The sequence below is a fragment of the Bemisia tabaci genome, chromosome 1, assembly GCF_918797505.1.
Source record: "Bemisia tabaci chromosome 1, PGI_BMITA_v3".
Lineage (NCBI taxonomy): Eukaryota > Metazoa > Arthropoda > Insecta > Hemiptera > Aleyrodidae > Bemisia > Bemisia tabaci.
In genome coordinates this window covers 83,708,374-83,725,003 of record NC_092793.1, presented here as the reverse complement: position 1 = coordinate 83,725,003, position 16,630 = coordinate 83,708,374, and the positions used below count along the sequence as shown (strand labels likewise).

Genomic DNA, 16,630 nt, shown 5'->3' with positions numbered 1-16,630 from the left:
ACTACGGACATCATCCAAATTGTGGTGCTTTAGAAAAATAATTTCCGTTCGGTCGCATCCGTAGCCGGAAAGTCGGCAAGTTGAGTCTGGCCGAAAGAACGGCCAGTTGAGGCGCGGTAACCACCCTCTGACGCGCCTCTTAGACCCTGCAGTGAACTCGAGCCTCTTGCTGCCAACACAGGGTTGCGAATAATTCATCCCAGCTGGAAATTAACCTAACCTAACTCTTCGGACCAAAATTTTGGTCATTTCACCGGATCTCTGAGGCTTTGGCCGTAAAATACCATTTTCAGGGGAAAGGTAAATCTGCTTACCGGGCGCGTCTGTGGGTTCGGCTCCTTTTAGCATTGTCGACCCAATTTCGCCGGCTATTCCTGAAGCTTACATCTTTCTTTCTCATACAGACAGCTTGACACATGTGTCTACACCTCTTGCTTTCGCTTTTTTAACGAAAGGATTAGTCTTCTTGAGGGAAAACATACAAAATCATCGTTGAAGAGTTGCTTACAACCATTCAGGACACTGTGTAGTCGGAGCTTTCATGTTTCAATCTCATTCTTGTCTTCAGCCCTCTTTTTGAACTGGAGAGTTGGGATCATGTTTTTTTTTTTTTTAATTTTACGATTACGAACCAAAGGCGCCCTGCTTGAGAGATCGGTGAAAAAAAATTTTAATTTTTTGGAGAAAATTTTCCCTATTTTTTACATCTCATAGCACGTTTTGAGACTTGGGGAGCTGAAATTTTCTCACATTTCAAAAATAAGGGACAATGAGGCTGAAATGGGTGGAAATTGGGGGGGGGGGGACGGCCCTCCACACAATTCTGCTCGGCCTCTTCCAAAAAAAATCAAGAGCCCAAGATACTAATTAGTCTTGAGGTAAAAGGCATAGGGAAGGTAATAAAACCTAAGAGTGTTATGTTTTGAATGAACTAAAACCCACAGTAAGATATGATATGTTTAAAAGAAGTCAGCAAAATTTCTGTCATCTGTAATATTTAATTGCATTCAATTTGCCATTGATAATGGCTCAAAAATTTTCTCGAGACGTTCCAATTTTCAAAAATTTGCCGGGGAGGCCTCCCAGTTCCCAAATCCAAGGATGCCATCCTCCCCATTTTGTCCACTCTCCCCTCCCCTTAATTTAGGGGAGGCACCCCTAAATCTTTTTTGTAAGTAATTTTGACCACAGCAGTCTAGCAGAACATACTAAGAGCTTCAAATTGAAAAAAAAAAAAAAAAAAAAAATTGAGCCCTGTAACCATGATAGAACCGAAGATACTAAACTTTGAAGGTAAAAAAGTGTCGCAACTTGGAGATTTCGGAGACAATTTCGACCCCCCCCCCCCCCCCCCCCGGTAGCATAGAGAGGCTAAAAATTTGCATTTTTCTATTTCTCAGCGAGTGTAAAAAGTACACCAATCATCAAAATCGGAAGGGGTCGAAAAGATTTTTGCCTTTTTTTGATTGATTTGACATGGATTGACCCAAGAACCAAGCGAAAACCCTGAATAAGTGAAATGTTTTTACTAATTTAGCAATATATTATTTTCTTTCAGAAAGTAATATAAATACAAAAAGAAAAAAAATGTTGAATTCCAAAAAAATTAGTTGAGTGCCAATTATACGAGGGTCATCGAGAAAGAAAGTTTACCTGTTCAATACCTCCTAAACTAAGGTAGGTAATGAAAATCTGTAAAAAGCGTTGAAAAGCCACTACTCTCAGTTCTTTAGCGCGCTATAGATTTTTTAAATTTGGTTTAGTAGGACTCTAGAAAAGTGGGTTTTTCTGAACCCACCTCCTCTTCGCACGGGTCACAAATTCACTGAGCTTCATTCGCAAGTGAGCCGTTGTGTCTATCACTTACGGCAAAAAAGTGGCTAAGAGGTGGTTGAAATACATGTAAAACATAAGTAAAGATTTTTCCTAAGTGGGATATAGCAGGATTAGCCGTGTTTACTTCGAAGTCAGCTGAGTTTGAGCAGCTAGGATCACCCTTCTTGGCAAGAGAACGAATAATAGAGCTCAATTCAGACACGAAACCTTTAGCGTTACGACTCCAAAATATATAGCTTAACATTTCCATGTACTGCAGTTCAAAGCCACCAATAATCAAAGTAAACGCGGTCAATCCTGCTATTTTCTACTTAAGAAAAGTCTTTACTTATGTTTTACATGTATTTCAACCACCTCTAAGCCACTTTTTTGCCATAAGCGATAGACACAGCGGCTCACTTGCGAATGAAGCTTCGTAAAACTTTGGACCCTAGAGGAGAGGTGGTGGGTTCAGAAAACCCACTTTTCTAGAGTACTATTAGAGCAAATTTAAAATTCTTCAGTGCGTTAAAGAGCTGAGAAATGTGGCTTTTCGACGCTTTTTATACATTTTTTTTACCTCCCTTAGTTTAGGAGATATTGAACAGATAAACTTACTTTCTGGACGACCCTCGTAGAATGAACAGTGGTTCACCATGCTCATCGATCTCTTAAAATTTTAGAACGACCACCGTCTAACTAATTTTTTTTTTTTTTTTTCATATTTGACTAAACAATGGCAGTTTTTAAGACGATAGCATCGGAAAAATTATACCGGGGTGATCCAAAAGTCCCTTCCATACTCTCTAACTTTTTACCTACTTGAAGTAAAGATTTGAAACTTTGAGGATGTACCTAGGTCAAGGGGAGCTACTTTTGGCCCCACCTAAGATTTTCGCGAGGCAACGGACCCAAAGTTTTTTTTCTAATGGAAAGACCCCCTCCCCCTTTGGGCTACCTCATTCGAAAATCTTATAATAGGGGAACTATTTTAGTTGAGGATGTTACATTCTATGCATTAAACTGTCCATAAGTTGGTCTGCTCGGCCCGAAAAATTCAAAATTTTTTAAACACAGAGAAACGCACCGTATACTCAATAATGCTGCAAATTTTCGTTTAAAAAGATCGTATGCAAAGCAAGATACAAGTCAAAGAAGGCCTTTGCAGACGTTACAAAAAAGACCTCTCATTTTTGAGGACCTTACTATGACTTTAATATTTATAGAAACTATATACTTCATCTATATTCTGGTTGGCCCTGGTAACGTCTCAATGAGTCTCCTTTTCAATCAAGTATCTATCTCAAATAAAGTTTATATAATTTTGATAAAATATTGCAATTTTTATGGTGTTGCGGACGTTACACTCATAGAAGTTTGTACCTAAAATAGGCTGTAACTCTCGCAGTTTATGAAGTAATTGAATTAAAAGGTAACAGCATGATGTAGGAAAGCCAACTGTCACAACGGTACATGAATTTCTCCTGAAATTCAATACGAATAGCTGTGAGAAAATTTTCCTAAGTAAGTATCTAAGGTGATGGTAGAGCCGAGAAGATTTCCTCCGTGTATTTCACTGCATACGAACATATTTCTTAATAACATGTTGAGAAAATCACGAAAAAGGGATTTTCGCGGGGATCGACAGATAGCAGCAATGTGCAGCATTACCAATAAAGGCCCCTGCGTGTGCAATAAAGTAACGCTTTTATAGCAGGAACCGCAGGACAGACACAATAACATTGTTGCTGAACTTGAAGAGAAGCTAAAAGTAGTTATGATCAATGATTAAATTGCATTTAAATGCACATCATCAGGACAAATTTATAAAATATTTCAGAAAATAATGAAAAACGTTTTACCGAAATTAAATTTAAAATTGAACACACTTCATACGTAGAAATAAATTGAAACATAATAGGGCTGCTACAGTGTACCTGAATTTATAATAACAGCCTATCAAACAAGTTAAATGTGAGATTATTTCTTGCTAGAGCCGTGTAACGTCCTCTACATTGTGGACGTTACACTTTTTCATTTTGTATAACATGAAAACTGAAGTATCTAAATACGTTCGGATACTGCTTGAGTATCTTATCGTTTACCAAACATGAACTTCTAAACTGGCTCCTGCGTTAAATGGCATCAAGCTTAAAAGCTTTTCTGTTGTGGACGTTACATTTTCACATGCCCTCACAAAATGTGGAAAAATATTGCATATATTTGAACTTTTCTGCTCTTTGCACACTGGTCGATATTGTTGAGGAACTTGACTGTAACTCCATGTGGTTGTAACTCTTAAAAATGCAATATGTAACGAATAAAACTTGCTCCAAACATAACCTTGAAAATCACTAATCTGAACATGCCTTTAGAAAAACTGGAAAATCTTGCGAATCTAGGAACTTGGAATGAAAAGTGAACTCATTTCAAAAATTGAAGGTTTTCCAATTCGGTGACCACAATTTTATCGAGCACAAGTTGAGATGATTTTTTAACCTCAAAGGTCACATTTAGAAATAATTCTCCAACAAGAGATTTCACGTAAACCCGGAGTCAATATCTCAAACCGTTTCAAAACAACTGCCAGTTTAAGTTTAAAATGGCCAAGAATTGGCACCTCGGTTTTTGGTAGATAGATTTGCCCGTAACTCAGTAACGGAAGGTATATTGACGAGAGCAAAATGAATTTAATGTTAGATTTTGGAGGACGAACCCGAAATTTTTCAAATGGCCAGTTTAAGTTCATGATGGCCAAAAATAGGTTATTCCAAAAATTTAACTATAAATTCGTTTCCCCCAAGCCAAAATACCCCTGGTTACCGAGTCTCGGATTAATTCTTCTTCTTCTTCTAACTTTTGAATAGGGCTGTGACCCTGTTTGTCTAGCCTATAAAATAGTAAAATATGATGGTGATGAGTGAGATCACTTAATGGTCCTCTGGAGATGAAAGGCTGCTCGTTGCCCATCCCTTGGGCGGTGGTCCAGGTTGCCTTTGGCTATGAGGTCGTCCTACTATACAAAGCGTGGCAAGCCTTTCTCCGTCCATCCTCTCAACATGTTCTGACCACATTTTCCGGAGCATCTTGGTCCATTTGGCAATATCTTGAATTTGTCACTCTTCGCGAATTGAATCGTTGGTCTGCCTGTCTCGGGTTAATTTATCAACCAAAAACTGTAATGGCAATTTCCGGCCATTTAAACTTTATTTGGCCGCCGCACGGTGGATCGAGTCATAGGGCAGGCCGGACATAGCACATCACGCGACTTGGTTTGCTCCTTTACGTAGTGTTTGCGCTCATAAAACAAATCAGGATACATGCTTCTTATGTATTTTTCGTCACAGATTTCATTTTTGATGACTATTTTCCTGATTATTGGGTTTAGATATGTATTTTGGCACAATTTCAGATAAATAAAGAGATATTGTTTAACAACAGATAAGTTTAAACTTTCTACACTCATTTCAATCGGAGTTTTAAGTGTTCAATGGACTTTTCTCTCCGGTAAAATGTTTAAATATCGTATATAAAACGTATATTACTCATCTCTTTTACAATTCCCCCTCCTCTCCCCCAAGAAATGAATTAATAGAAATCCGAAAATGTTGAGAGGAAAACAGAGGATCTCCTTTCCCCTTCATTCCTTGGGCACCTTTTTAGCTTTCTAACAAAAGAAAATGACAAGGGGGAAAAATATGAGAGAAAAATATAAATCAAATACACATCAATCAACACAAATCATGTATTATCCGAGCCTTCCTAATTAAGGGCCCCGCGAGTCACCATTGTACACTCCCTTTATTTATACTTAGGTATCTAATGGAGCTTCTTCGGCTTAATAATTGCTGCTGAAGCTCAAATTACCTCAATTTTCTCTATTAACTTCTAATTTTCCGAAGAAATTAAACATTTAAAAAAAAAAAAAAATCCGATGTCAAAAAAACGCGAGTTTTTGGGAAATAGTTAGAAGATAGAAAAGAATTTAGGCCATTTTTGACTTTAGCATCAAGTAGTAGATGAAAAATGCTCCATTAGACACCAACTTGATATAATTTTCCCGTCTTTTCAGACGCAAAACAAACGGATTAGTATCATATGCGTCGATTAGGACATTTGAGAGGAAAACCCCGTTATCTGAAACAACGTGGACATTTTTTTAACCACGCAAGGCATGTTTTCTCATGTATTTTTGTCTCCTGGATTCGAAAATGACCTTGGTTTCTCTTTACCATGCACCAGTTTTCCGGAAAATCACATTTCCCGAAAAGTCCATTTTAAGTGGAAAATCTCAATTTTCCGGAAAATTGGTGGGTGTAGGAGAAAAACCAAGGTCATTTTCGGACTCAGCACTAAAAATTACATGTAGATCACCTATCAAATGCCCGGTGTTTATTCGCTACAGGCCTGTGAAATTCGAATTCTCTCGAGCCACCATTTTATGAACTTCACTTTTTCAAAATCATTTAAGCTTTATTCCCAAAATGGCACTTTGGGGCAGCCAATTTTTCTTGATAATGAATCTTCAGGGATCACTTAACACTGCTATACAAAGGTTTCCCTGAAATACGCTGAAATAGCTAGTTAAAAGTCTAGCTATATTATTATTTTTACGGTATTGAGGAGGGTACTTTTAAGCAAGAATACCGCTTATAAAAATAGCGATATTTTAAATTGTTATTAGTGAAATATATTCTACTTAAGGAGGAGGACAAGCTACTTTAGTCAGAAATTGTCATAAATCTATCGGAGGGAAATACCAACAGGCGAACGGTTTGTCCCGAGTGAGGCAACATTTTTCGAGTGCCGCCTGAGCCACTTTAGGAGGCTGTGTGCGTTAAACTGGGGTTCAAAAATTGAAAACCAATACCTGCATCATAAAATATAACTCTTTGGGAAGACATTTACATCAATGAAATGACTATTTGTGAGAATCGCCCATGTCCGACTTTTTGCAGGTTTCGATCCACCGTGCGCCGTTTAGAAATTTCGGTTTTTAAACGAAAAAAAAATCTTGTCTAGGAGAGAGCCTCACCAAGTTTAGCCTCTTTTTTGGATACCCGAGTTGGTCAACGGGACAAGGCTCAAATGGAAGCTTATGGTAAGGCAAGCTTCCAGGCAAAGTTTTAACTTGAAGTGACACTTCGTAGGCTGTACAACGTTGCCAATTTTTCATTTTTATGTGCTAAAATCAAGGAATTCTGAACGAAAGTCCAGTGCATCATAGTCAAACAGACTTATGCGTCGGTATACTCGGAGATCGTAAAGAAACGCAGTTAAAGGCCCTTGTGAAATTTTCGAAGCAGTCTTGCCAATTTTGTATTTTTTTTTTTTTTTTTAAACATAAAATGAGGGTATTTTCGAGATTTTTTGGCGGAAAACGTACCTTCATCGATTACAACTTTGACAAGTATGGGCTAAAATCATGACCATACGATAGTAAATGATCTTTACTTACGGAGAAATTTGAACTCCTAAAGCAATGTTGCCAACTTTATTTTAATTTCTTACAAGAATGAAAGATTTCCTCAAGAGAATGCTTGGCAAACGTAATTTTCAAGGCACTTCTCCCATGCTGATGACTGAACACCACCATGGCATAGTACATGACTACTGTTCAAGGCAAAAATAGAATTTTCAGAGCGACGTTGCCAAATTGTGAACATTTGTTTTACGGTAAGACGCCGATATTATTGAGTTTTTGGGACGAAAATTGTACTTTAAGGTGCTGTCACCATACGGTGAGGGCAAAATATTACCATACAATATTATAGGATTGGTTTTTAAAGGAGAAGATGAATTTGTAAGCCAATGATACCATTTTATGGCATTTTTACGATTAAACAAAGATATTTTTCAGCTTCATTTTTGGAAGACGAAACGTGATTCCAATGGTTTTCTCTAACCTGGGAGCAGAGAAGAGAACCTGAGCCTCCTGCCACAGACTTTAGTTGTCGTTCATACCAAAAATTGAATTAGCCCATTCTCGTCATAGTTATAGCCCATGAAGGTACGTTTTCCGTCAAAAATTTCAAAAATACCCTTGTTCTATGTTAAAAAAATAAATAAAAAATTGGCAACACTGCTTCGGAAAGTTCACAATGGCCTTTAATTGCGTTTCTATACGATCTCAGGGTAGTGTTTAGCCTGTAGACCGGCGTACAAGTCTGCTTAATTATAATACATTGGACTAATGATCCAGAATTCCTTGATTTTTGCACAGAAAAATGAAAAATTGGCAACGTTGTACAGCGTAAACGAGGCGTCACTTCAAGTTGAAACTTTGCCTGGAAGTTTACCATAAGCTTTCATTTGAGCCTTGTCCTGTCGACCAACTCGCTTGTACTAGTCAGTTCAACTATGATGCACTGGACTAATAGTCCAGAATTCCTTGATTTTAACACATAAAACATGAGGAATTGGCATCGCTGTACAGCCTAAACGAGGTGTCAATTCAAGTTGAAACTTTGCCTGGAAGTTTACCTTACTACAAGCCGATTTCACACATAGCAAATGGGGACCTGCAAGTGGCACATCGGTGCCGCTGTGTTGAATGTTGATCACTGCAAACTGCGCGGGCCGCGCAGTTTGCACGGCCACTGATGTAACCAATGTGCCACTTGCTGGTCAACATTTGCTATGTGTGCAGTCGGCTTTAAGTTTTTATTTGAGCCATATCTCCTTGACCAACTCGGGTTTACTAGTCAGTTTAACTAGGATACAGAGGACTAATAGTCCAGAATTCCTTGATTTTAGCAAACATAAATAGAAAATTGGCAACGCTCTACGGCCAATCGAGGGGTCACTTCAAGTTGAAACTTTACCTGGAAGTTTGTCTTACCATAAGCTTTCATTTGAGCCTTGTCCCGATGACCAACTCGGGTATCCAAAAGGGGGCTAGAAAACAACCCTTTTTGGGGAGGCTCTTTGTTTTTCTCGTATTAAAATACCTCCTGTTATCGAATTTGGGGTAATTTCATCAACCAAAAATCGCAGTGCCAATTTTTCACCATTTTAAACTTGAACCGCCCTTCATTTTGAGACGGTTTGAGGTATTGACTTTGGGTTTGAGTGAAATCTCTTTTTTTAAACTCTTGTGAACGAGGTAGTGTAAGGGAGGAACTTTCCATTCGAAAAAAATTTAGGTCCGTTGCCTCATGAAAATTTTATGTGGGTCAAAAAGTAGCTCCCTTCGACCTAAAGACATCCCCCAAGTTTCAAATCTTTACCTTCATTAGGTAAAAAGTTTAGAGGGGGTGGAAAGGACACTTCTAGGAGGGGGGTAAGGGGTGGGGAGAACTGGGTTTTGGATCACTCTGAACAACTACAAGGTTGCCAACTTAATTCCTGGTGTTGTATCCAAACAAAGTGACCGTAGATAATGAAAATTGACTGGAAGATTCTGGAGAATTTTTTAAACCATTTTTTAATGTTGGTACGTTTCCAGAAAATCTACATAAAACAAAGAATTGACGGTCAAATGAACTCAACAAGGACTCATTAGAAAGTTCTTGGTAAAATCTCCGAGCAGTTTTAGGTTATAGTTTTAATAGTTTTCTAGAAACAGGCCAACTCTGTTCTCTTGGGAAAGGCATTGTAATAAATATACTCACCTTTATTTTAGCTGGAAAACTGGTTTATTTTTCAAGAATTTCATTCTTCCCAGCCCATGTTCATAGGATTGAGGCAATGATAAACTGATGGTAGTCATACTAACTTGGCACTAACAAGTACATGTTAACACATCACTTTCAAAAAAGAGAAACCCTACTATAAAATAAAAAAATGAAAAGAGCAATACTTTTCAAGGAAATTTCAACGTTTAATAAGCATGATGAACCACTTCTTGTTTTGTTTTGAAGGCCCTCTCTCCTTTTCTCAAGCTCAGTACATCATTAAGTAAAGTGGCTGAGAAGTAGTTTTGGGCTTAACTAGTTATATATTTTCTTTTGTTAGAATTTGAGATCAAGAAAGTATACTTAGAAAGTGAAAGAAGGTTCTAAAATCATTCTTCTTTGACATAAAGCCTTGAGGAGGAATTAAACCTCTAACCTCTTTTTCTTAGTTCAAATACATTGTGGCTCAGTTTCTCTCTGCTAAACTTGAGTTCACCTTTACCCTTTATCACCCTGGGATCACATTCTTGGAAACTTTGAAGAAAGTTTGGGAAAATAATAATCATAATTTAAGAGAGCACTTCATGACAATAAAATGAGGATCAACTGATTTCAACTCAGTTTTTCTTTCTTCCTCTTTTTTTCCTCACAATGAGAGCAATGAAGCATGATCGAGACTCCCTCCCGAACATGTAAAGTAATCATTTTGCGTTGGTAATAAAGAAAATATCTGGAACAAATGTTCGACTTGACGAAAGGAACTAGGCAACAACAGGCTCTGGTGATAATTCAGAACATACGGGAGCTTCACCTTCCAAGGGTAATGTGGGATCCGGGTCGGGTAGAACACTTTGTGTTTCTGACTTAGCTGACCAATGTGTATGCTGCTGATCAGAATCTAACGGATTTAAGGAATTGTTTTTGTTGTAAGGAGCTGAACGTCTAGCTTTTCTACGTTCTCTTCGTTCTTCCATAATCATTCTCAAACGTTCCATTTTCCCTCGGGTTGCTTGGTTTTCCAGTGACTCAGCTATGGATTCAGTCAGCGCATCTGGAACAAAGATGAAAAGTTTTACCTTAAGAAGAGCTATCATAGAAACAGAAGTTGCCAAGACACAAGGTTTCATTTCAATTTTTTGAAATTCAAAAAATTCATGCAAGCCAAAATTAGAATTCCAAAAGCGAGGAATTACTTGTAAAACCTATATTCCAGTAACAATGCTTCCGTCACTATCCCCTCCCCCCATCACCAAAAATTCCCATGCACATTTGAAGGTGGTTTCATGAGAACAGGCAGAGTAGCTTGCCGGTTCGGTTTTTAGTGTTTTCAAGTAAACGGGACAAGGTAACTGAAATACAAATACAACTAGAGTTGGGCCGGGTATCCGGCGATTATCGGGATTATTCAGCCGAATTCCGGATATCGGACCCCGACCGGATAAGATTTAAGCGGGTATCCGTATCCGGCCGGATAATCGCGATATCCGATTTTTGGACCCGCCAGAAAATGCGTTTACGGCCGTGAAAATTTCGAGGAAGGGGTGTAAGCAAAATCGGCAAAATTTCCCCCTCCTGGATTTTAACCAATTTTCATTATGTTCTTCCTTACTATAGGATACGCCTTTCCCCAAAATTTCAAGGCCTGAAAATAATTTCTTTCTGCGTGGCAGTGTTGCCAAGTTAAAAACCATTGAGTTCCATATCTTTCGAACGAAAAGATATTGAAGTGCGGTTTGAGCTAAAAATCTTCAAAAATTACTTTCTTTTGAAATATGTATTCAATTTGATCGTTAAGATAATTAAAATTACAATGATGCCATTTTTCACACTTTCTTAAGGGCCAATTTTTTTTCAACCCTTAGTACATCGTCAAATGCCGGATTCTCGATTCGAACGAAAAGCTGTTCATTCTATTTGTCGTACTTTTCCTTACATTTTGACACCTTGTACCTCCCAGAAATACTATTGGTACGCGAGGCACGAGCTATCAAAGTTTAGATTACATAGTATGGTGTCAGTGATCGAGCTGTCAACAAACAGTTTTTCTAAGTTTTTGTTGACACCATGATCATCCAAAAATAAAAATTCTGACTCCTATGAAAGATGATCACGTTGTCAACAATCACAATGTCAAACTTAAAACTTCCCTCTAAAAAATATTTCAGAAATCAAGGCTTGTTCTTTTTCTGTTATTTACTCTAATTCATTCTAACCTAACTTAATGTAACCTTACCCAACTTTACCTTACAAGACCTAACCCACTTCCACAGAATTTAACTTACCCCGACTTTACCCTACCTACCTTTCACCTTGCTTACCTAATGTAACCGTACATGGCCTGACATAAACTAATCTAATCTAACTATACCCAAACTTCTCCTGCAGATTTATTTTTTTAGTTTTACTTATAGGGAAGATAACCGCAGATCAATCCGATTTTACGTTCCCGAGTTATTCGCGATTGAAGTTCAGTTTGGATCAATTTTCAGAAATTGATAAGTCCTGTTAGGAAAGTCTCAAAGAGGCAATCTACGGGTTAAAATTCGTAGCACTACTATTGCATTCATAGCTAAGTTATTGGAGGACGTGCTTCTCATCAGTTCGCGGGCAGGGGGGGGGGGGGGGGGCGGCCTCGCTGCCTGAAAATTTTACAGTATCGGCGTTTTTCTCCCGTTTTAAAGTGCAATCAGTGTCTACAATGGCAGCCGATGTCATGACTCTTAGCGCACTTTGAAGCGGGGGGGGGGGGGGGGGAGGGGGGCGGCACGCCGATAATGTAAAATTCAGCGAGCCCCCCCCCCCCCCCCCCTCCAACTGATGAGAGGCACGCACTCCAATACCGTAGCCATGAATGAAATAGTAGTGCTACGAATTTTAACAGATGGCCTCTTTGCGACTTTTCTAACAGGACTTATCAATTTCTGAAAATTAATCCAAATGGACCACTAGACAAGGTACGAATTTCAGCATTCTGATACATGTTTCTTAACCAAAATTTCACGTAGAACACGATACGCACAACGAAAATTACCGAAAACAACTCCTTACGAAGATATTTAATTATTCTTGATGCGTGAGTTCAAACCACCCGCTCATGAAAACTCAATGCTCTACGTGACTCACATCGCACGCTAAACGTTATCATGACAGTTTCTGCGATATAAAAATCTGGCAACCTCAATCTTGACGCTTTGGCTTAGCTATAGCAAATTGCTAATAGTTTGAACAGCACATGGTGGGAAATGAACATTGCTCGATTGAGAAGCTTGCTGAAACCGTTGTAGTGCGCAATTTGACTCACGTAGAGCTTTGAGTTTCTTGTGAGCGGGCAGTTCAAATTCTTCGTAACCAATGTGAAATAAAAACGTTAATATCTTCTTTAGGAGTTAGTTTCAGTAATTTTCGTTGTGCGAATCGTGTTCTACGTGAAATTCTGGTTAGGGATCATGTATCAGATTGCTTAAAGTCGTACCTTGTCTAGTGGTCCATTGAACTTTAATCGCGAATAACTCGGGAACGTAAAGTCGGATTGATCTACGGTTTGCGCGAACATTCTTGTTTTTTATTCTCTTTCTAACAATGTATCACAAAGAGGGGGGTTGCCATTTGAAAATCTCGAGTTGCCCCCCCCCCCTCTTCCTTGGGAGGCCCCATTAATGAGCCCCCCTGAAAAAGTTACCCCCTTGCCACAATGAACAATGGTCCAAACCGGAACCCTATTATCTCTCTTTGTTCCAAAGTTATAGACACTTTTCAGTTACTTTATGCCCACCCTGTATAATGAATCATCAGAGGCAAGCACAGTTTTGTTCTCCCAGTTACCAACTGGAGAGAACTTTCTTTTCGGTCGAGCTGTTAGTGTAATGCAAAAGTTTCGAAAATATCGAAAAAGCAGTAAGGTCCGCCATGTTTTAACTGGATTTAAATGAGAAGTTTCATGACTTGAATATGTTTTTGATGTATGAAAGAATTTTCATAAGATTTCTCAGAAGAAGGTTTCTGTGTGAGTGTGTATTGACACGGAATTTTCGAGACTTAATCAATACTTTCCGTCGCGAACAATTCAATACATCAATACTACCATTCGATTCTAGAACTAAAAACTATTTCAAACAAAATACTCTTCTCTCTATGAGTTATTCAAGAATCTGTTTCATTTATTTCCAACTTGAAGTGAATGGCTCAATTAGTTTGAGGGGTTAATTGTTTGGAGCTTGATTTCCAATTTTGAATCTTGAAATCTTCGTGAATTTCATTTCGAAAACATACTCAAATGACTGATTAGGAACTCCGAGTCGATTTGGTGTATCACTTTCTGGTAGGCAATCCTGTTTACTGTTAAGCTTTCATACAATGGCAGATTGTTTACACTCAATTTGAAAGAAGAAAATTCTCCAATACCTTCCTTTAAATCTCTTCAAAAATATCCTAAAATGATTTAGTACTCTCTAAATCAGTAATTCACCCCTTCAACTTAACGTAAGTGGTACTTTCGATAGTTTTTTTTTTTTTTTTTTTTTATTGTCGCTTGAGAATAGTTACAAAATTATACTTACAATGAAAGTGAGTAAATAAGGATTTAGGCCAAAGCCCAGTGAGTAATGACAAATAAGGATTTAGAGAACAATAATAATATAGGACTATGATATAGTTTGAGAGCTAATTTAGCTGAAAATTAGAAACAGTAAAAAAGAGTTACTGGAAATCAGCGGGGGTTTAGGTTTGCGACACCGGAATCCGCCTGTTGGCATGCATTGGTATAGATTTGTTTGTCTATCATTTCTTTTTTGTTGCTAAGGACTGTTTTTATGTATGTACAAATTTTAAACCAACTATCTTTAGATTCTAATAAACAATTTTGAAAATTATCGATGGTAAATGTCTTTTTTATTTCTGTCTCTAAAAGGTCTCTTTCAGAAGTAAATTTTCCACACGTGAACAGAGAGTGTTACGGAGTGTCAAGAGCATCTGGGCAGTACGGGCAAAAGGGGGATGATGATATTTTCATTCGATGGAGGTAATTAATAAAAGCGCCGTGTCCAGTTAGAGCCTGAGTTAAAAAGAAGTTCACATCTCCAAATCTTCTGGTGAGCCATTTTTCCAATTTTCACCAATTCTGAACGAAATAACAATCCAGACCTTGAGGTTGCAACGCGATTCAGAGCATTTTGATAAATTTTAAATCGTGAAGCTGGCAACGCTGCAACTCTAAATTGTTCAAATATGCTTTTTCTTATCGAAAACTTTCAGATTGCACATTTTTCGTGAAATTTTGGAGGAAATCACACTTCGAAACCTTCATTTTATCATCAAATTCGATATTATTGAGTCTGCAACTTGGCAACGCTGCCGCGGGGGGCAAAAAATTTTGTATGGGCATGAAAATTTCAGAAAAGTCACATCTTATACCAGGTTCATACATACTACAAGTTCAGATCGGTCACGGCAAGGATGAGAGAGAAGAGGTTTAATTTGCCGCCCCGTGCCCAGTGTGCTATTTTACCCTTAAAAAACCGCAAAAATTCAATTATTTTTCAAAAATCTCAAACACTCTATTTCGAAATCGGCCAAAAACCCATCAGGCAGTACCCTACTACAACCTACGATTTGAATTTTTGAATTTGAATGGAAATCACACTTCGAAACCTTCATTTTATCATCAAATTCGATATTTAGGAGTCCGCAACTTGGCGACGCTGCTGCGGGGGCAAAAAATTGTGTATGGGCATGAAAATTTCAGAAAAGTCACATCTTATACCAGGTGAAAACATACTAAAAATTCAGATCGGTCAGGGCAAGGATGAGGGAGAGTTTAATTCGTCGTCCCAAGGCCAATTTTGCTATTTTACCCCTAAAACACCACAAAAATGCGATTATTTAATTAAACCTATTATTAAACCTATTTCGAAATTGCCCAAAAACCCATCAGGGAGTACCCCACTACAACCTCCAACTTGAATTTTTGATGTACATTCAAGTCACATTTAAAGTGAGTTCAAGCGCACCGTGAGAGGGCTCTGTCTAGTTCTTCGATAGTGATATCAGGGAAATCTTCTTGTACGAAAAGTGGCCAGTTACATTTTTCATGAGTTGGAAATAATTTATCGATGGCGGCTATAACTTCCTGGTCTGAAAGGGATGCTTGGTCGTGGGTAGGGGGAGATTTTAGCTTTCTTTTCCTGATTTTGTATGCACGACCCCAAATGTCTTTATCTAGCTCGTTTATCCAGCCAGTCCATAGTTGTCTCTTTGCGTTTTTAATCTCATAGCGTAAATTCCTTTTGTCCAAACTGAGCTCTTTGAAAAGACGATCTCTGTCTTCTTTATTTTTTGTTCGGGTGATAAGTCTCCTGGTCGACGAACATTTTTTTTTGAGTTGATGTATGTCATCATTCCACCAAGGGATGGATTTTTTCCTGTTATGGATGTTTTTTATTTTGAAAGTCTTGTCACAAGCTTGAGTGATTATTTGCAGACAAGTAAGAGCAGTAAGAACAGTGTTGATGGTTGCGTTTTTTACAGCTTGCTTAGTATAGGTGGTGAAATCTTGGAATTTCTCCTTCTTGAGCCACCATCCTTGGTGAGAATCTTCCCTGGAGCGAGGTGGGTTTGGACTGTTTGATTCAGAGCTGATTTTGAAGGTGATAGAATTATGAAAACCCATATTTTCTTCGGTGTGGGTTATTAAGTCGGTGATACGATTTTGAATCGATGAGGAAGCAATTATAAGGTCGATGTAAGAGTTTCCCATTGGGCCAGAGAAAGTAGGTGTGCTCGAATGTGGGTCGTTTTTGACTAACTTTCGATAGTTCCACCTCTTGCAGTGAGAAACTGAATCGCCGAGTTTCTAAGCCTGCTTCTTGGATTGGGCATGTCCTTGGGTTTGGTCTGTGCAACTGCCTTAATAATCACCCAGTCTTTTTATTAATCAAAGTGTTCTTTGACTGTGCCTGGAGTGTAATTTTGTCTTGACAGCATTAGCACCATGTGAATTAAAATTTCAATCTATTAACCTCCATATGTTGCTGCAGGATAGCTTAGCTATCGCTGCTATCAGAGTGCTGTTTAAGCACATCGTTATGGCGATAAAAGAGACAGCTTTAGTAAAAATGGGGCAAAAATCAGGATGCTAAATTCACAAGTAAATTCCGAGAACTTCAGCATATTAAGGTGTGACGCATAATAAGCTAAGCGCCAAG

General features: G+C 38.3%; 1 protein-coding gene across 2 annotated transcripts in view; it reads right to left on the bottom strand.

Annotated features, from left to right (window-relative positions):
• Positions 1 to 9,429: 9,429 nt before the first annotated feature.
• stx (ubiquitin-like domain-containing protein stuxnet) overlaps positions 9,430 to 16,630 on the bottom strand; it is a 132,806-nt gene continuing 125,605 nt past the window's right edge. For both annotated transcript variants that reach the window (XM_019041819.2, XM_019041820.2), the window contains one exon: positions 9,430 to 10,482. In XM_019041819.2, the coding sequence (XP_018897364.2) occupies positions 10,193 to 10,482 (290 nt within the window). In that variant the 3' untranslated portion in view covers positions 9,430 to 10,192. The remainder of the gene's footprint in view (positions 10,483 to 16,630) is intronic.